Source organism: Rana temporaria, chromosome 10 (assembly GCF_905171775.1).
Source record: "Rana temporaria chromosome 10, aRanTem1.1, whole genome shotgun sequence".
NCBI lineage: Eukaryota > Metazoa > Chordata > Amphibia > Anura > Ranidae > Rana > Rana temporaria.
In genome coordinates, this window is record NC_053498.1 from 149,388,200 (window position 1) to 149,408,766 (window position 20,567).

Consider the following 20,567-nt stretch of genomic DNA (forward strand, 5'->3'; position numbering starts at 1 on the left):
CTACCCCCCCCCCCTAATACAAAGTGCCCTGCCCCCCCCCCTTCCCTAACTAGTCCTGAACTTGATCACCTCTGGCTTCACCACTAACTAGTTGTGCCAAAATTATGGGATGTGGTTACCTGGGCAACCAGACTGGACGTCACACACTGGGCATGTGCACTCCAGTTTGTCTCTCTCTCTCTGTTATTTCCAGGCAGAGGGATTTGGGCAGAGAGGGGGAGAGAGAGGGAGAAGGGGGGCATTGCTCCTCAAAAAAAAAAAAAGCAATAGGCAGCCATCTTTTATAAAAATCCATACCCCCCCCCCCCCCATCACCCCCTCCTCCTTTTTTTTTTCTTTTTTCTTCCAGCCTGCCAAGCCCTGATCAGCTCAGGCTGGGAGCCCCCCCTGGCATCCTATGGGTTAACAGCTGGAGCAGTTTTTTTTGTACAGGGGGGGGGTTGTCCCCCTACAGCAAGCTTTTCCAAAAAAAGAAAAGGAGCTGCAATTAATCGAGGGGGGCCATGAGGGGGCCCCTGGGGAGTGAAGAGGAGCCGGTGGAGGAGCAGGAAGACATGTCAGGTAGGTGCTGCATGCAGAAGGGGCACACGCAGGGCGATGGGTGGCAGGAGAAAAAAAAAAAAGAGGTGTGAGGGCTCAGCAACCAGGCTGGGGCGGACTGTTTCTTCTGTTTAAAGTTTTGTGTGGCGGGGAGAATCCGGAGCAGAAGGGCGGAATGAGAACACAAAAGAAGGGAAATAATTGTGTATGGTGTGTGTCGGGCGTACTTTATACCCCCCCACCCCCCCCGAAATCTTCCTTTGTGTCTGTAGATTATTTTCTGTAGCAAGGGGCTGGATCAACAGGACAAGACTGGGAGGAACATGGCTGGGATCTGCTTTGTATTACTGTATGCATATGATGTGTGCCATGGCTGGGACTGAGCATCCTTCCAATTAGCAGTGGTGCAGTCAGACAAGGAGGCTCTGACACCCCCCCCCCCCAATACTGTTGATATGACCCCCCTCTCCCCAATACTGGTGATGTGACCCCCCTCCCCCCCAATACTGGTGATATGACACCCCCCTCCCCAATACTGGTGATATGACCCCCCTCCTTCCCCAATACTGGTGATATGACCCCCCCTCCCCAATACTGTTGATGTGACCCCCCTCCCCCCCAATACTGTTGATATGACCCCCCTCTCCCCAATACTGGTGATATGACCCCCCTCCTTCCCCAATACTGGTGATATGACCCCCCCTCCCCAATACTGTTGATATGACACCCCCCTCCCCAATACTGGTGATATGACCCCCCCCTCCCCAATACTGGTGATATGACCCCCCCTCCTTCTCCAATACTGGTGATATGACCCCCCCCCCTCCCCAATACTGGAGATATGACCCCCCTCTCCCCAATACTGGTGATATGACCCCCCTCCTTCCCCAATACTGGTGATATGACCCCCCTCCTTCCCCAATACTGGTGATATGACCCCCCCCCCTCCCCAATACTGGTGATATGACCCCCCTCCTTCCCCAATACTGGTGATATGACCCCCCTCCTTCCCCAATACTGGTGATATGACCCCCCTCCTTCCCCAATACTGGTGATATGACCCCCCTCTCCCCCAATACTGGTGATATGACCCCCCCATACTGGTGATATGACCCCCCCTCCCCAATACTGGTGATATGACCCCCCCCCTCCCCAATACTGGTGATATGACCCCCCTCCCCAATACTGCTATGACCCCCCAATACTGGTGATATGACCCCCCTCCTTCCCCAATACTGGTGATATAACCCCCCTCCTTCCCCAATACTGGTGATATGACCCCCCCTCCCCAATACTGGTGATATGACATTCCCCTCGAATGCCGGTGATGACACCCCCCCCCTCCCTACCAATGCTGGTGATCTTACATATACAAATCTTAATGAGGATGGTGGTGTCGGCTTTGCAGAGCATGCATTTTGATCCATTGTTCAATATCAGCTGCATCATCATTGATCGGAGTATAAATAAGCAGGACATGTCTACAGTCCTCCTCATATCTGTATTATGTGATCAGTACTGGACCATCGCCTGATCTGTCACTGCCAGTGGGGGGGGTCATTGTCCATTGTAAATCTTTGTTAGGAAAAGTGTTGGGAAGTCAGATCCTTCTATTCCCTTCATACAGATACTGTGTCCGGTCAGGGATGGTCACGCCTGAGCTCCTCCATGTGCGCAGGTTACAGGACATTACACAGGCACAGGGCCTACTGTTGTCACCATCAGAAAAAAATTAACCCTGAGAAATGCCATGCGGCTCTTTCTGGAGTGCATGTATATGTGAAAAGAGGCTGCGGGAGATTAGCTGTGATCCTACCATGAAGGTGCTTGTTCCTGTTATGGGGTGACAACACTTTCTCCAGTTCGTTCCCCTCCGTTGTCACACGGGCCTTCCCATGGAGGCTACAAGTGGTCATTTCCACACACAGTACAAACTGTCACCGTCAGAAAACTGACCCTTAGAAATACCAGGTAGCCAGGAGTGTATATAGATGGGAAATGGGTGTATAGAGGTAGCAGGAGATCAGCAGTGATCCTGCCATTACGGTCGAAAGAAAGGGGGGTGAATGGCAAATGTATGCTTGTGCCAAATCCAGTATATATGAGAAAAGAAAAAGGGGGTTACCCTGGGTGGACTTTTAGAGCCGGTTCACACTGGGGCGGCACGACTTTGGGGGCAACTCGGCAAGGCGTCCTGAAGACGACTTCAGAGGCGACTTGCAAAATTACTTCTGTATTGAAGTCAATGCAAGTCGCCCCCAAAGTCGTACAAGAACCTTTTTCTAAGTCGGAGCGACTTGCGTCGTTCCTATTAGAACGGTTCTATTGAATAGAATGGGACGCGACTTGTCAGGTGGCTGAGTCACTTGACGAGTCGCCCCAGTGTGAACCGGCTCTAAAGGCAGTAATAGTATTTGCTTGGAATCTAGGAGCCAGCTAAAAAAGTTAGAAACCAGAAAACGCACCACCGCCCCGCCGAGCTCGCGTGCAGGAAGTGAGCGCATACGTGAGTAGCGCCCGCATATGTAAACGGTATTCAAACCACACATGTGAGGTATCGCCGCGATCGGTAGAGCGAGAGCAATAATTCTAGCACTAGACCTCCTCTGTAACTTAAAACATGCAATCTGTAGAATTTTTTTAAACGTCGCCTAAGGGTAAAAGTTTGTCGCCATTCCACGAGCGGACGCAATTTTGAAGCGTGACATGTTGGGTATCAATTTACTCTGCGTAACATCTCCAATCTTTCACAATATAAAAAAAAAAAAAAATGGGCTAACTTTACTGTTGTCATATTTTTTCATTTAAAAAAGTGTATTTTATCCCTTAAAAAAGTGCGCTTGTAAGACGGCTGTGCAAATACGGTGTGACAGAAAGTATTGCAACGACCGCCATTTTATTCTCTAGGGTGTTAGAAAAAAAATATATATAATGTTTGGGGGCTCTAATCAGAGGGAAGGAGATGGCAGTGAAAAAACACATTAGAATTGCTGGTTTACTTGTCATGCCAATGGCCACCACAAGATGGCGCCAGATCACAGAAGGAAGCTTAGGCCTGCAGAAGGCTGCAAAGCTCCCATGGGCCCAACGCGTGGGAGCGCACGGAGACACAGGATGGGTTATCCTGTGTCTCTGTGCGCCCCCACCTCGCGACCGTGGGGAAGGGGTTAAGTATGTTCCCTGGGTGTGTTCTAACTGTAGGGGGGGGTGGCCACACTAGGGGAAATGACTGATCGCTGTTCATACAATTCTCTCCCTGACAGGACCGGGAGCTGTGTGTTTACATGCACAGCTCCCGGTCCCCGCTCTGTAACGAGTAATCGCATGTGCCCGGCGGTGATCGCGCCCGCCATGCACGCACACGGGAGTCGGGGGAGAGCGGCCCTAGTGGCCTTCGGGCTTTCACACTGAAGCCTGCAGGGCATGATTTTTTCATGCGGTATAGCAGCGCTATTTTTAGCGCTGTACCGCATGAAAAATGCCTCAATGTGAAAGGGGTCTTAGACAGGAAGGGGGTGAAAGTGCCCAGTAGTCAAGTGGTTAAAGTCATAATAAAAAGGGAAACATTTTTATTTTTTAACCAATTCCATACCGTGCATTTTCACCCCCTTCCTGCCCAGACCAATTTTTAGTGCGACAAAATTGACGTCCTTTTTTTCCCACAAATAGAGCGTTCTTTTGGTGGTATTTGATCACCTCTGCGATTCTAATTTTTTGCGCTATAAACAAAAGAAGAGCAAAAATTTTGAAAAAAAAAAACACAATATGTTTTACTTTTTGATTTAATAAATATCATAATTGTTTTTTAAAAAAAACGTTTTTCTTCCTCAGTTTAGAGGATTTACCACATTTTTGGTAAAAAAAAAAAAAAATCGCAATAAGCGTATTTGATCAGTTTGCGCAAAAGTTCTAGCATCTACAAAATAGGGAATAGAATTATGGCATTTTTTTTTACTAGTAATGGCGGCGATCTGCGATTTTAGTTGTGACCGTGACATTGCGGCGGATACATCGGACACTTTTGACACATTTTTGGGAGCATTCACATAGCGATGAGTGCTATAAAACTACACCGATTACTGTGTAAATGTGACTGGCAGGGAAGGGGTTAACACTAGGGGGCGCTGAAGGGGTTAAATATGTTCACTAAAGTGTGTTCTAACTGTAGGGGGGAGGGCACTCACAAGGGGAGGAGATCGATCTGTGTTCCTCTGTACTGGGAACACACATCGGTCTCACCGCTGACAGGACATGGATATGGGTGTTTAAACACCCAAATCAATGGTCCTGCCGTGATTGCGGGCAATCGCGGGTGTCCAGTGGGCATCACGGCCGCCGGGTACGCGCACCGGGTCCCGAGCAACGCGGCGGGGGGCGCGCTGCCTAGCCGCCCGGGAATACAAGGACGTCATATGACGTCCACTCTGAAGGAGGAAGGGTTCCCAGTGAGGCTGAAATGGGCACAGTGAGGTTGCAATAGGCACAGTGAGGTTTAGGGTTGTCCCGATACCACTTTTTTAGGACTGAGTACAAGTACCGATACTTTTTTTCAAGTACTCGCCGATACCGATACTTTTTTTAAAATGTGTCCCCAAATGCAGCCATGTCCCCCCACAGATGCAGCCATGTCCCCCCATATCCAGCCATGTCCCCCCCATAAGCAGCCATATCCCCCCCATATGCAGCCATGTCCCCCCCATATGCAGCCATGTCCCCCCATATCCAGCCATGTCCCCCCCATATGCAGCCATGTCCCCCCCATATGCAGCCATGTCCCCCCATATGCAGCCATGTCCCCCCCATATGCAGCCATGTCCCCCCCCATATATGCAGCCATGTCCCCCTTACCTACATGCTGCCCTGCCGCGCCACTTGGGTAATACGGGCGGGGAACAATAAAGCTTTCATTTGAATAGCTGTAGTCTTTTGCGCCGCGCATAGACACTCCCCCTTGCTCGGGATTGGACAGTTCACCCGAGCAAGGGGAAGTGTCTATACGCGGCGGGAAACACTACAGCTATTCAGCGGGGATGCGGCGTAGCGGCGGCGGGGGGAAGTATTCTATTTAGGTATCGGGGGTATTTGCGGGAGTACAAGTACTCCCGCAAATACTCGGAATCGGTCCCGATACTAGTATCGGGACAACCCTAGTGAGGTAGCAATGGGCACAGTCATGTTGGGCACAGTGAGGTTGCAATGGGCACATGAGGTTGCAAATGGGCACAGTGAGGTTGCAAATGGGCACAGTGAGGCATGCAAATAGGCATTGTTGACCCTAATTTCCACTTGCAGTAGCTGTTGCATTCTCACCCTAGGCTTACATTCGAGTCAATACGTTTTCCCATTTTTTTTTGTGGTAAAATTAGGACCTAGGCTTATACCCGAGTATATACGGTAGATACATGTCGGAGGTTGGGCCTCCCACCACAAGTCAGGAACATTTCTGTGATTGTGTGTAATGACAAAGCCTTTGAAAGCCTCCAAATGACTTGGGTGAGCTTTGGTGATTGAGGAGATGGATGAGGCGTGATGATCATTGCTTTGTGGAGGAGATTGTAGAAATGTGTAAAGTGCCTCTGAGAAGTCAGAGTCTGATTGCTGAAGACCACCGTCATCATTCTGCAATGGTTGGAGTGACACTTTATCAGTAGTAATGTCGGGGCAGTTAGAGAGTTTTGTAGTTGGTTCCTGATTGCACCGAGGTTGGAAGATCATGCAGTGGGTATATCAGACTTCTCAAAGCTGAGATCCTCACAGTGCGCCCCCCCCCCCCCACCATGCAAGGGTTGAATGCCGGTTAGGTCTAAGGGCCCTTTCACACGGGGCGGATCAGTAATGATAACCTGCGTCAAATTTGCAATAGTGTGAACCCAGCCTAATGCCGCGTACACACCATCACTTTATGTGATGAAAAAAAACGACACTTTCTGTGAAGTAAAAAATGACGTTTTTGAAACTTCAATTTTCAAAGACGAAGTTGCCTACACACCATCGTTTTCTCACAATGATCTTGCAAAGTGAGGTTACGTTCACCACGTTTTACCATTGAAGCTCGCTTCATAAGTAGCTTCTGGGCATGCGTGGATGAAAAAACGTCTTAGAAAACGAAGTTTTTTGCTACACACGTCAATTTCTGTGAAGTAAAAAGTGCACTTTTGAAAAACGACACATAAAATTGAAGCATGCTTCAATTTTTTTTGGTCGTTTTTTACAAGACATAAAACAACGTTTTCCCCCACACACAGTCAATTAAAGTGACGTTTTTAAAAACGTCATTTTTTTTCATCACATAAAGTGATGGTGTGTACGCGGCATTAGGCTGGGTTCACACTATTGCAAATTGGACGCGGGTTTTCAATAGCAGGAGATTGTGACCGCCTCTCACATCTCCGATGCGAATTGCACAGGAGCCCGGTGCGTTTTCTGACCTGTTTTAGGTCCGAATTCGGCCCCAAAAATTGTGCTGAAATTGGACCTGAAACGGTGAACCAGGACACACTGGACTCCTGCTGTGAGCCGCTGTGTTCTCCAGTGTGAAGCCAACCTAAGGGTAGAGGAATAAGATGTAGTGTTTACTAGAGCTGCACGATTAATAGCGGAGAGAATCGCGATCTCGATTCTCCTCGCCCGCGATCTCCCCCACGATTTTCGGGTGCGACCATAGGAAACACACTGAATTATTCTCACCCATGTGCATGTTCCCCCGGAAGTCGCTCACATTCCCCATCACCACCATCCTCCAATCCGCAGCAGGAACGTCATCATCCGCCGCCCGCTGCCAGTAATCAGGTTCTGTTACCTTAGATACCGCATGACGTTTCCGTTGCGCCGCATGGCATGCCGGGATGTGTAGACCCGCCTCTGTTGTTAGGAGGTCTCCTTGTAGAACTACCAATCCCAGGATTCCTAGCGGGCCTGGTTCCAGACAGGGAGCGGAGAATGCTGACTGGAGCCGGGGAGATGAGTGCAGGTGCTGGGGGAGCCCGGCTGGAGCTTTACCGCTGGAGGAGGAAGAACACAGGGGGCACCAAGGTGAGGGCTGGCGGAGGGTGTTCCGTGCAGGGCTGTGGAGTCGGAGTCGAGGAGTCGGAGTCGGGGGAAATTTTGGGTACCTGGAGTCGGAGTCGGCAAACAATGCACCGACTCTGACTCCTACTAAATTTAGATTGTAATAAAAAAAAAAAAAAAGCAAGTTTAAATGTCCCAATTCATAAAAAGTTATAATTAATGACTTCTCTACTGTAAGAATAAAGACCAATGCATGCAGTGCCTCACGTAACCGCAAAACAAACACGTTAAGTGACCGTGAAGAAGCGCGCTTTTCATGTGCTTCACTATATGGCACGCAACGCACAATTAGGAGCTGCAATACTTATACTTTCCATAGTGTTGTGTTCTGCTTTTACAGGGAACGCATGTTAGAGAACCAGTAAGTGTCCAAATAAAAAAATTCCAACAGGAGTTTTATAAAGCACTAAAAGAAGTTGAAAAGTTTGATCACTCATCAAAACTTACTGTTGAAGAAGCCATCCTTGTTTATCCAGAGATCGTTAGTGATGTGGCCAGAATAGTTACTGCAATGCCACCCACCCAAGTCAGTGTCGCAAGATTATTTTCAGCCCTAAAAATAATAAAGTCTGACTTAAGAGCCTCTATGAAAGAGGGTCTGGCAGAGGCAATTCTCTTCCTTAGAACTCTACATTGAATTGATTTGCATTTGCTAAGCCTAGAACTACATTTCAAGATTAATATAAACCATTTCCAGGTTTTACAGATTTTGTTTTTGGTTCATTATAGATAAGCTTTGTTTTTGTTCTAAAACAACCAAATAATGTGGTTTGTATTTTTGAACTGGTAAAGATCCTGTTCCTGATGTTTATGCCTGCTGCTACTATCCAGCCACTTGATTGTTTTCATTGTTTGTCTTTTGCTTAAACTGTGCAATACAGTAGACTGTTGGCTTCCCAGCCAGTAGTCCTGTGGTAGGTTGCGTTTCTTTCCCTCAAGGAATGTATAAAATACATTCGCATATTAATACAGAGGAGTCGGGGAGTCGGAAGTACATAAAACTGAGGAGTCGGAGTCGGAACATTTATCTACCGATTCCACAGCCCTGGTTCCGTGTAACCCGGAGCCTGAGAGAGAGAGAACCATTGTACTACCTGGGGGCCTGAGCGAGAGTATACATATATGGGTGGGGTGACAACATGGATAGGGGTGACAACAACATGGGCAATGGTGAAAACAACATGGGCAATGGTGAAAACAACATGGGCAATGGTGACAACATGAGTAGAGGTGACAACATGGGCAATATTGACAACATGAGTAGGGGTGACTGCATACTAGCTCATTATGGCCTTTCATTATGGCCTTTCAGGTAGGTTTAAAAATAAAAAAAACAACAAGAACGGGGGTTTACTATCGCTTTAAATAAAAAAAAAAAATGAGAATCGTGATCTTCATTTTATGCAAAAGAATCGCGATTCTCATTTTTCCCAGAATCGTGCAGCTCTAGTGTTTACCTTATTCCTTCCTCCAGCACTCCAATATGTAGGTGGGCTCGCAACACACTCATGTACAATGGAGGTCTATTGGCCCTGCATTGTAATTGATTGGCTGGAGTTTCTTTAGAGAAGAGGTTTTGGGGGACTGATGGAGCAAAGCATCAGGAATTACACCTTATTCCTCTACCCCTAGACCAGTGGTTCTCAACCTGGGGGTCGGGACCCCCTCGGGGGTCAAATGATGATTTGCCAGGGGTCACCGAATCCTGGGCTGTTCCCACACCACTCTCACAACTGTTGTGCAGCTGCCCAGCAGGGCTGTCCCTGGAGCCTGTGGCCGCCCAGCTGGGCTGTTCCTGGAGCCCACGGCCACCCACTCAGCCTCTTCACAGCCGCACATTCAGTTCACGGCATGGCTGGGGGGCAGAGACTAGAGGTAAGTTGACTGGTAAGGAAGTTTGGCGCCATTCCACGAGCGTGTGCAATTTTGAAGCGTGACATATTGGGTATCAATTTACTCAGCTTAACTTCATCTTTCACATTATGCAAAACAATTGGGCTAACTTTACTGTTTTTTTTTAAGCACTAAACAGTTTTTTCCCCAAAAAAAACGCATTGAAAAAATTAATGCGCAAATACCGTGCGAGATAAAAAGTTGCAATGACATCACGTCATTGTATTCTCTAGGGTCTCTGCTAAAAAAACATTTATAATGTTCGGGGGTTCTGTGTAATCTTCTAGCAAAAAAATTATGATTTATTTTAATTATGACATGCAGCCATGTCCCCCACATATGCAGCCATGTCCCCCACATATGCAGCCATGTCCCCCACATATGCAGCCATGTCCCCCACATATGCAGCCATGTCCCCCACATATGCAGCCGTGTCCCCTCACATATGCAGCCGTGTCCCCCACATATGCAGCCGTGTCCCCTCACATATGCAGCCATGTCCCCCACATATGCAGCCATGTCCCCCACATATGCAGCCATGTCCCCCCACATATGCAGCCATGTCCCCCACATATGCAGCCATGTCCCCCACATATGCAGCCGTGTCCCCTCACATATGCAGCCGTGTCCCCTCACATATGCAGCCGTGTCCCCTCACATATGCAGCCGTGTCCCCTCACATATGCAGCCATGTCCCCTCACATATGCAGCCATGTCCCCCACATATGCAGCCATGTCCCCCACATATGCAGCCGTGTCCCCCACATATGCAGCCGTGTCCCCCACATATGCAGCCGTGTCCCCTCACATATGCAGCCGTGTCCCCCCACATATGCAGCCGTGTCCCCTCACATATGCAGCCATGTCCCCTCACATATGCAGCCATGTCCCCTCACATATGCAGCCATGTCCCCCCACATATGCAGCCATGTCCCCCCACATATGCAGCCATGTCCCCCCACATATGCAGCCATGTCCCCCCACATATGCAGCCATGTCCCCTCACATATGCAGCCATGTCCCCTCACATATGCAGCCATGTCCCCTCACATATGCAGCCATGTCCCCTCACATATGCAGTCATGTCCCCTCACATATGCAGCCATGTCCCCCACATATGCAGCCATGTCCCCCACATATGCAGCCATGTCCCCCACATATGCAGCCATGTCCCCTCACATATGCAGCCATGTCCCCTCACATATGCAGTCATGTCCCCTCACATATGCAGCCATGTCCCCCCACATATGCAGCCATGTCCCCCACATATGCAGCCATGTCCCCCACATATGCAGCCATGTCCCCTCACATATGCAGCCATGTCCCCCATACATGCAGCCATGTCCCCCATACCTAGATGCCGCCGCCTAGTTAAAGCGGATGTGCCATGGGAAAAAAATATTAAAAGCCAGCAGCTACAAATACTGCAGCTGCTGACTTTTAATATTAGGATATGGAGTCCAGCGCCGATCGCAGCAGATGACGAGCGATCGCTCGTCTCTCTGCTGCTCCCCCCGCCATCCACGCTCAGGGAACCAGGAAGTGAAGCGCTGCGGCTTCACTGCCCGGTTCCCTACGGCGCATGCGCGAGTCGCGCCGCGCCCGCCGATTGGCTCCCGCTGTGTGCTGGGAGCCGAGTGTTCCCAGCACACAAAGGGGGGGCGACAGGATGTGACGGAATGCCCGTCTTTTGCCCGTGAATGCCGGGCCAGAAGTGGGTGCAAATACCTGTCTTTAGACAGGTATCTGCACTCCCCTCCCCCCTGAAAGGTGTCAAATGTGACACCGGAGGGGGGGAGGGTTCCGATCAGCGGGACTCCACTTTAGGGTGGAGATCCGCTTTAATCAGCGTGCGGGGAACATTACAGCTTTCATTTGAATAGCTGTGTGTTCCCCGCCGCACCGCGTATAGACACTCCCCCTTGGCTCGGGATTGGACGGGTGATCTGTACTTTGATAGACAGATCACCTGTCCAATCCCGAGCAAGGGGGAGTGTCTATACACGGTGCGGTGGGGAACACACAGCTATTGAAATGAAAGCTGTAATGTTTCCCGCACGCTGATTAAATAGGCGGCGGGGACGTTGTAGTATGCGGCGGCAATGGGGGGGGGGGGGGTTAGTATTGGATCTGGCATCAGGGGCGCAAATGCTCAGTATCGGTCCCGATACGGATACTGGTATCGGGACAACCCTACTTAGAACCCCCAAACCCTAGAGAATAAAATGGCGGTCATTGCAATACTTTTTGTCACACCGTATTTGCACAGCGGTCTTTTTTTGAATAAAAAAAAATAAGACAACAGTAAAGTTTTTTTTATATTGTGAAAGATAATGTTACGCCGAGTAAATTGATACCCAACGTGTCACGCTTCAAAATTGCACCCGCTCGTGGAATGGCGTCAAACTTTTACCTTTAAGATTCTGCATTGGCGACATTTAAAAAAAAAAATCTACAGGTTGCATGTTTTGAGCTACAGAGTAGGTCTAGGGCTAGAATTATTGCTCTCGCTCTAACGATCGTGGCGACACCTCACATGTGTGGTTTGAACAATGTTTTCATATGTGGGTGGGACTTATGTATGCGTTCGCTTCTGCGTGCAAGCTCGTCGGGTCGGGGCGCTTAAAAAAAAAAAATTAAAAAAAAAATTCTTATTTATTTTACTTGATTTTATTTATTTTTATACAGTTTAAAAAAAATAAAAAATAAATATTGGATCAATTTTATTCCTATTACAAGGAATATAAACATCCCTTATAATAGGAAAAAGCATGACAGGTCCTCTTAACTACTTCAAAAACGCACGCCGTCATATGACGTCCAAAAAGGGGATCTCTTATCCCGGGTGGACGTCATATGACGTCCTGGGCTTTGTGGGGGGATATCTAAATGATGCCTGCAGCTAGAGGCATCATTCAGATATCATTTTCTTCTGGCGCACCGTAAGAACGATCATAGCGGCGGTTCCGCCGCTTGATTGTTCTTATAGGCCGCCATTCGGTGCTTCTCCGGGCTCTCCCGTCCCATCGGGGGCCCGGAGAGATGATCGCCGTCCGCCGGATGTGAAGCATAGAGATGACTGGTGACCAGTCCCAAGGCCCGGGCGCGATGTGATGATGTCACGCCCGGGTATTCGTCAGTAAACAAACCGCAATTGCGGCTAGTAAGAATGAGATCTGTGATTTTTTTTTCACGATCTCATTCTTTCCAGCCTGGAGGAGAGATGTGGGGGGAGGGGAAGGTCTTATTGACCCCGCCTCTCTCCATAAGGAGGACCTGTCACACACTATGTGGATGGATGTTTACATTCCTTGTAATAGGAATAAAAGCGATGGGGGGAAAAAAAAAAAAAAAAGTAAAAAAAAGTGTAAAAAAATAAATAAATAAGTAATAATAATAAAAATAAAAAAATTAAAACGCCCCTGTCCCCGGGAGCTCGCGCTCAGAAGCGAACGCACACGTAAGTCCGGCCCACGTATGTAAACGGCGTTCAAACCACACATGTGAGGTGTCGCCGCGTGCGTTAGAGCGAGAGCAACAATTCTAGCAGTAGACCTCGGGCTGGATTCACGTACGGCGGCGTATCTTTCTGCCGGCGTAGCGCATCCCATTTGCACTACGCCGACGTAAGATAGTGAGGCAAGTACTGTATTCACAAAGCACTTGCCTCCTAAGTTACGTCGGCGTAGCGCAAATGGCCCGGCGTAACCCCGCCTACTTCAAAACAGGCATGTAGTGGGCGTGTTGTTTGGTAATGAATTCACGATTCATTACCATACATGTAAATGAAGCGCCGATCGTACGGCGCATGCTCAGTATCACGTCGCAAATACTCCTTGCTTTCGACCTGAACGTAACCTACGCCCAGACCCATTCTGAATCGGCTTACGCAAACGACGTGAAATTCGACGGCTAAAATGGGCTAACTTTACTGTTTTGTTATTTTTTAATTTATGAAACCAGCGCGGTCACGGAGCTTTGGACCGGGTCGCGAGCTCTATTTGTGGGAAAATAAGGACTTTGATTTTTGTTTGGGAGCCACGTCGCACGAATCACTTTTTTTACATTCTATGTGTGAGGTGATGAGAAGTGAGGTGCGGTGAGGTGATGAGAAGTGAGGTGCGGTGAGGTGATGAGAAATGAGGTGCGGTGAGGTGATGAGAAGTGAGGTGCGGTGAGGTGAGGTGATGAGAAGTGAGGTGATGAGAAGTGAGGTGCGGTGAGGTGATGAGAAATGAGGTGCGGTGAGGTGATGAGAAGTGAGGTGCGGTGAGGTGATGAGAAATGAGGTGCGGTGAGGTGATGAGAAGTGAGGTGCGGTGATGAGAAATGAGGTGCGGTGAGGTGATGAGAAGTGAGGTGCGGTGAGGTGATGAGAAGTGAGGTGCGGTGAGGTGAAGTGAGGTGATGAGAAGTGAGGTGCGGTGAGGTGAGGAGAAGTGAGGTGAGGTGAGGTGAGGTGAAGAGAAATGAGGTGCGGTGAGGTGATGAGAAATGAGGTGCAGTGATGAGAAGTGAGGTGCGGTGAGGTGAGGTGATGAGAAGTGAGGTGCGGTGAGGTGATGAGAAGTGAGGTGCGGTGAGGTGATGAGAAATGAGGTGCGGTGAGGTGATGAGAAGTGAGGTGCGGTGAGGTGATGAGAAGTGAGGTGCGGTGAGGTGATGAGAAGTGAGGTGCGGTGAGGTGATGAGAAATGAGGGGCGGTGAGGTGAAGTGAGGTGCGGTGAGGAGAAGTGAGGTGCGGTGAGGTGATGAGAAATGAGGTGCGGTGAGGTGATGAGAAGTGAGGTGCGGTGATGAGAAATGAGGTGCGGTGATGAGAAGTGAGGTGCGGTGAGGTGAAGTGCGGAGAAGTGAGGTGAGGTGAGGTGATGAGAAATGAGGTGCGGTGAGGTGATGAGAAATGAGGTGATGGTGAAGTGAGGTGCGGTGAGGTGATGAGAAGTGAGGTGCGGTGAGGTGATGAGAAGTGAGGTGCGGTGCGGAGAAGTGAGGTGATGAGAAGTGAGGTGCGGTGAGGAGAAATGAGGTGGGGTGAGGTGAAGTGAGGTGCGGTGAGGAGAAGTGAGGTGCGGTGATGAGAAGTGAGGTGCGGTGAGGAGAAGTGAGGTGCGGTGAGGTGAAGTGCGGAGAGGTGATGAGAAATGAGGTGCGGTGCGGTGATGAGAAGTGAGGTGAGGTGATGAGAAATGAGGTGCGGTGATGAGAAGTGAGGTGAGGTGATGAGAAGTGAGGTGCGGTGAGGAGATGAGAAGTGAGGTGCGGTGAGGTGATGAGAAGTGAGGTGAGGTGATGAGAAGTGAGGTGCGGTGAGGTGATGAGAAGTGAGGTGAGGTGATGAGAAGTGAGGTGCGGTGATGAGAAGTGAGGTGCGGTGATGAGAAGTGAGGTGCGGTGAGGTGATGAGAAGTGAGGTGAGGTGAGGTGATGAGAAATGAGGTGCGGTGAGGAGAAATGAGGTGAGGTGATGAGAAGTGAGGTGAGGTGAGGTGATGAGAAATGAGGTGAAGTGAGGTGCGGTGAGGTGATGAGAAATGAGGTGAGGTGATGAGAAATGAGGTGAGGAGATGAGAAATGAGGTGCGGTGATGAGAAGTGAGGTGCGGTGATGAGAAGTGAGGTGCGGTGAGGTGATGAGAAGTGAGGTGAGGTGATGAGAAATGAGGTGAGGTGATGAGAAGTGAGGTGAGGTGATGAGAAGTGAGGTGCGGTGAGGTGAGGTGATGAGAAGTGAGGTGAGGTGATGAGAAGTGAGGTGCGGTGAGGAGATGAGAAGTGAGGTGCGGTGAGGTGATGAGAAGTGAGGTGAGGTGATGAGAAGTGAGGTGCGGTGAGGAGATGAGAAGTGAGGTGCGGTGAGGTGATGAGAAGTGAGGTGCGGTGAGGTGATGAGAAGTGAGGTGCGGTGAGGTGATGAGAAGTGAGGTGCGGTGAGGTGAGGTGATGAGAAATGAGGTGCGGTGAGGTGAGGTGAGGAGAAGTGAGGTGAGGTGATGAGAAGTGAGGTGCGGTGAGGTGATGAGAAATGAGGTGCGGTGAGGTGATGAGAAATGAGGTGCGGTGAGGTGATGAGAAATGAGGTGCGGTGAGGTGATGAGAAGTGAGGTGCGGTGAGGTGATGAGAAGTGAGGTGCGGTGAGGTGAGGAGAAGTGAGGTGCGGTGAGGTGAGGAGAAGTGAGGTGAGGTGATGAGAAGTGAGGTGCGGTGAGGTGAAGTGAGGTGAGGTGATGAGAAGTGAGGTGCGGTGAGGTGATGAGAAATGAGGTGCGGTGAGGTGATGAGAAATGAGGTGCGGTGAGGTGATGAGAAGTGAGGTGCGGTGATGAGAAGTGAGGTGCGGTGAGGTGATGAGAAGTGAGGTGCGGTGAGGTGATGAGAAGTGAGGTGCGGTGAGGAGATGAGAAGTGAGGTGCGGTGAGGTGATGAGAAGTGAGGTGCGGTGAGGTGATGAGAAGTGAGGTGCGGTGAGGTGAGGTGATGAGAAATGAGGTGCGGTGCGGAGAAGTGAGGTGCGGTGAGGTGATGAGAAGTGAGGTGCGGTGAGGTGATGAGAAGTGAGGTGCGGTGAGGTGATGAGAAGTGAGGTGCGGTGAGGTGATGAGAAGTGAGGTGCGGTGAGGAGAAGTGAGGTGAGGTGATGAGAAGTGAGGTGCGGTGAGGAGAAGTGAGGTGCGGTGATGAGAAATGAAGTGAGGTGCGGTGAGGTGATGAGAAATGAGGTGAGGAGATGAGAAATGAGGTGCGGTGATGAGAAGTGAGGTGCGGTGATGAGAAGTGAGGTGCGGTGATGAGAAGTGAGGTGCGGTGATGAGAAGTGAGGTGCGGTGAGGTGATGAGAAATGAGGTGAGGTGATGAGAAATGAGGTGAGGTGATGAGAAATGAGGTGAAGTGAGGTGCGGTGAGGTGATGAGAAATGAGGTGAGGTGATGAGAAATGAGGTGAGGAGATGAGAAATGAGGTGCGGTGATAAGAAGTGAGGTGCGGTGATGAGAAGTGAGGTGCGGTGATGAGAAGTGAGGTGAGGTGAGGTGATGAGAAATGAGGTGAGGTGATGAGAAATGAGGTGAGGTGATGAGAAGTGAGGTGCGGTGATGAGAAGTGAGGTGCGGTGAGGAGATGAGAAGTGAGGTGAGGTGATGAGAAGTGAGGTGCGGTGAGGTGAAGTGCGGAGAAGTGAGGTGAGGTGAGGTGATGAGAAGTGAGGTGATGAGAAGTGAGGTGAGGTGATGAGAAATGAGGTGCGGTGCGGAGAAGTGAGGTGCGGTGAGGTGATGAGAAGTGAGATGCGGTGAGGAGAAGTGAGGTGAGGTGATGAGAAGTGAGGTGCGGTGAGGTGATGAGAAATGAGGTGCGGTGAGGTGATGAGAAATGAGGTGCGGTGAGGTGATGAGAAATGAGGTGCGGTGAGGTGATGAGAAGTGAGGTGCGGTGAGGTGATGAGAAGTGAGGTGCGGTGAGGTGATGAGAAATGAGGTGCGGTGAGGTGAGGTGATGAGAAATGAGGTGCGGTGCGGAGAAGTGAGGTGCGGTGAGGTGATGAGAAGTGAGGTGCGGTGAGGTGATGAGAAGTGAGGTGCGGTGAGGTGATGAGAAGTGAGGTGCGGTGAGGTGATGAGAAGTGAGGTGCGGTGAGGAGAAGTGAGGTGAGGTGATGAGAAGTGAGGTGCGGTGAGGAGAAGTGAGGTGCGGTGATGAGAAATGAAGTGAGGTGCGGTGAGGTGATGAGAAATGAGGTGAGGAGATGAGAAATGAGGTGCGGTGATGAGAAGTGAGGTGCGGTGATGAGAAGTGAGGTGCGGTGATGAGAAGTGAGGTGCGGTGATGAGAAGTGAGGTGCGGTGAGGTGATGAGAAATGAGGTGAGGTGATGAGAAATGAGGTGAGGTGATGAGAAATGAGGTGAAGTGAGGTGCGGTGAGGTGATGAGAAATGAGGTGAGGTGATGAGAAATGAGGTGAGGAGATGAGAAATGAGGTGCGGTGATAAGAAGTGAGGTGCGGTGATGAGAAGTGAGGTGCGGTGATGAGAAGTGAGGTGAGGTGAGGTGATGAGAAATGAGGTGAGGTGATGAGAAATGAGGTGAGGTGATGAGAAGTGAGGTGCGGTGATGAGAAGTGAGGTGCGGTGAGGAGATGAGAAGTGAGGTGAGGTGATGAGAAGTGAGGTGCGGTGAGGTGAAGTGCGGAGAAGTGAGGTGAGGTGAGGTGATGAGAAGTGAGGTGATGAGAAGTGAGGTGAGGTGATGAGAAATGAGGTGCGGTGCGGAGAAGTGAGGTGCGGTGAGGTGATGAGAAGTGAGGTGCGGTGAGGAGAAGTGAGGTGAGGTGATGAGAAGTGAGGTGCGGTGAGGTGATGAGAAATGAGGTGCGGTGAGGTGATGAGAAATGAGGTGCGGTGAGGTGATGAGAAATGAGGTGCGGTGAGGTGAGGAGAAGTGAGGTGCGGTGAGGTGATGAGAAGTGAGGTGCGGTGAGGTGATGGTGAAGTGAGGTGCGGTGAGGTGAGGAGAAGTGAGGTGCGGTGAGGTGATGAGAAGTGAGGTGCGGTGAGGTGATGAGAAGTGAGGTGCGGTGAGGTGATGAGAAATGAGGTGCGGTGAGGTGAGGTGATGAGAAATGAGGTGCGGTGCGGAGAAGTGAGGTGCGGTGAGGTGATGAGAAGTGAGGTGCGGTGAGGTGATGAGAAGTGAGGTGCGGTGAGGTGAGGTGATGAGAAATGAGGTGCGGTGAGGTGAGGTGATGAGAAATGAGGTGCGGTGCGGAGAAGTGAGGTGCGGTGAGGTGATGAGAAGTGAGGTGCGGTGAGGTGAAGTGAGGTGCGGTGAGGAGAAATGAGGTGCGGTGAGGAGATGAGAAGTGAGGTGAGGTGATGAGAAGTGAGGTGCGGTGAGGAGAAATGAGGTGAGGTGATGAGAAATGAGGTGAAGTGAGGTGCGGTGAGGTGATGAGAAATGAGGTGCGGTGATGAGAAGTGAGGTGCGGTGATAAGAAGTGAGGTGCGGTGAGGTGATGAGAAATGAGGTGCGGTGAGGTGATGAGAAGTGAGGTGCGGTGAGGTGAGGTGCGGTGATGAGAAGTGAGGTGCGGTGAGGTGATGAGAAGTGAGGTGCGGTGAGGTGATGAGAAATGAGGTGCGGTGATGAGAAGTGAGGTGCGGTGAGGTGATGAGAAGTGAGGTGAGGTGAGGTGATGAGAAGTGAGGTGCGGTGAGGTGATGAGAAGTGAGGTGAGGTGAGGTGATGAGAAGTGAGGTGCGGTGATGAGAAATTAGGTGCGGTGAGGAGAAGTGAGGTGCGGTGAGGTGATGAGAAGTGAGGTGCGGTGAGGTGATGAGAAGTGAGGTGAGGTGAGGTGATGAGAAGTGAGGTGTGGTGAGGTGATGAGAAGTGAGGTGCGGTGAGGAGAAGTGAGGTGCGGTGAGAAATGAGGTGAGGTGATGAGAAATGAGGTGAGGTGATGAGAAGTGAGGTGCGGTGATGAGAAGTGAGGTGCGGTGATGAGAAATGAGGTGAGGTGATGAGAAGTGAGGTGAGGTGATGAGAAGTGAGGTGGGGTGATGAGAAGTGAGGTGCGGTGAGGAGATGAGAAGTGAGGTGCGGTGAGGTGATGAGAAATGAGGTGCGGTGAGGTGATGAGAAGTGAGGTGAGGTGAGGTGAGGAGAAGTGAGGTGAGGTGAGGAGAAATGAGGTGCGGTGATGAGAAGTGAGGTGAGGTGAGGAGAAATGAGGTGCGGTGATGAGAAGTGAGGTGCGGTGAGGTGAGGAGAAATGAGGTGCGGTGATGAGAAATGAGGTGAGGAGATGAGAAGTGAGGTGCGGTGAGGAGATGAGAAGTGAGGTGTGGTGAGGTGAGGAGAAGTGAGGTGAGGTGAGGAGAAATGAGGTGCGGTGATGAGAAGTGAGGTGAGGTGAGGAGAAATGAGGTGCGGTGATGAGAAGTGAGGTGCGGTGAGGTGAGGAGAAATGAGGTGCGGTGATGAGAAATGAGGTGAGGAGATGAGAAGTGAGGTGCGGTGAGGAGATGAGAAGTGAGGTGTGGTGAGGTGAGGAGAAGTGAGGTGAGGTGAGGAGAAATGAGGTGCGGTGATGAGAAGTGAGGTGAGGTGAGGAGAAATGAGGTGCGGTGATGAGAAGTGAGGTGCGGTGAGGTGAGGAGAAATGAGGTGCGGTGATGAGAAATGAGGTGAGGAGATGAGAAGTGAGGTGCGGTGAGGAGATGAGAAGTGAGGTGTGGTGAGGTGAGGAGAAGTGAGGTGAGGTGAGGAGAAATGAGGTGAGGTGATGAGAAGTGAGGTGCGGTGATGAGAAATGAGGTGAGGAGATGAGAAGTGAGGTGCGGTGAGGAGATGAGAAGTGAGGTGTGGTGAGGTGAGGAGAAGTGAGGTGAGGTGAGGAGAAATGAGGTGCGGTGATGAGAAATGAGGTGAGGTGATGAGAAGTGAGGTGCGGTGAGGTGAGGAGAAGTGAGGTGAGGTGAGGAGAAGTGAGGTGCGGTGAGGTGATGAGAAGTGAGGTGCGGTGAGGTGAGGAGAAGTGAGGTGAGGTGATGAGAAGTGAGGTGCGGTGAGGTGATGAGAAATGAGGTGATGAGAAGTGAGGTGCGGTGAGGTGATGAGAAGTGAGGTGCGGTGAGGTGATGAGAAGTGAGGTGCGGTGAGGTGATGAGAAGTGAGGTGCGGTGAGGAGAAATGAGGTGCGGTGATGAGAAATGAGGTGAGGTGATGAGAAGTGAGGTGCGGTGAGGTGATGAGAAGTGAGGTGAGGTGAGGAGAAGTGAGGTGCGGTGAGGTGATGAGAAGTGAGGTGCGGTGAGGTGAGGAGAAGTGAGGTGAGGTGATGAGAAGTGAGGTGAGGTGCGGTGATGAGAAGTGAGGTGCGGTGAGGTGATGAGAAGTGAGGTGCGGTGAGGAGATGAGAAGTGAGGTGCGGTGATGAGAAGTGAGGTGCGGTGAGGAGAAGTGAGGTGAGGTGATGAGAAGTGAGGTGCGGTGAGGTGATGAGAAGTGAGGTGCGGTGAGGTGATGAGAAGTGAGGTGCGGTGAGGTGAGGAGAAGTGAGGTGCGGTG

General features: G+C 50.5%; 1 protein-coding gene across 5 annotated transcripts in view; it reads left to right on the forward strand.

Annotated features, from left to right (window-relative positions):
* The first annotated feature begins 299 nt into the window (after nucleotides 1-299).
* Nucleotides 300-20,567, forward strand: part of CHD5 (chromodomain helicase DNA binding protein 5) — a 201,553-nt gene continuing 181,285 nt past the window's right edge. For 4 of the 5 annotated variants that reach the window (XM_040326536.1, XM_040326537.1, XM_040326538.1 and 1 more), the window contains exon 1: nucleotides 301-561. In XM_040326536.1, coding sequence (XP_040182470.1) covers nucleotides 504-561 — 58 coding nt within the window. In that variant the 5' untranslated portion in view covers nucleotides 301-503. Of the gene's footprint in view, nucleotides 562-20,567 lie in introns of all 5 variants that reach the window. The other variant, XM_040326540.1, reaches the window with a different exon arrangement.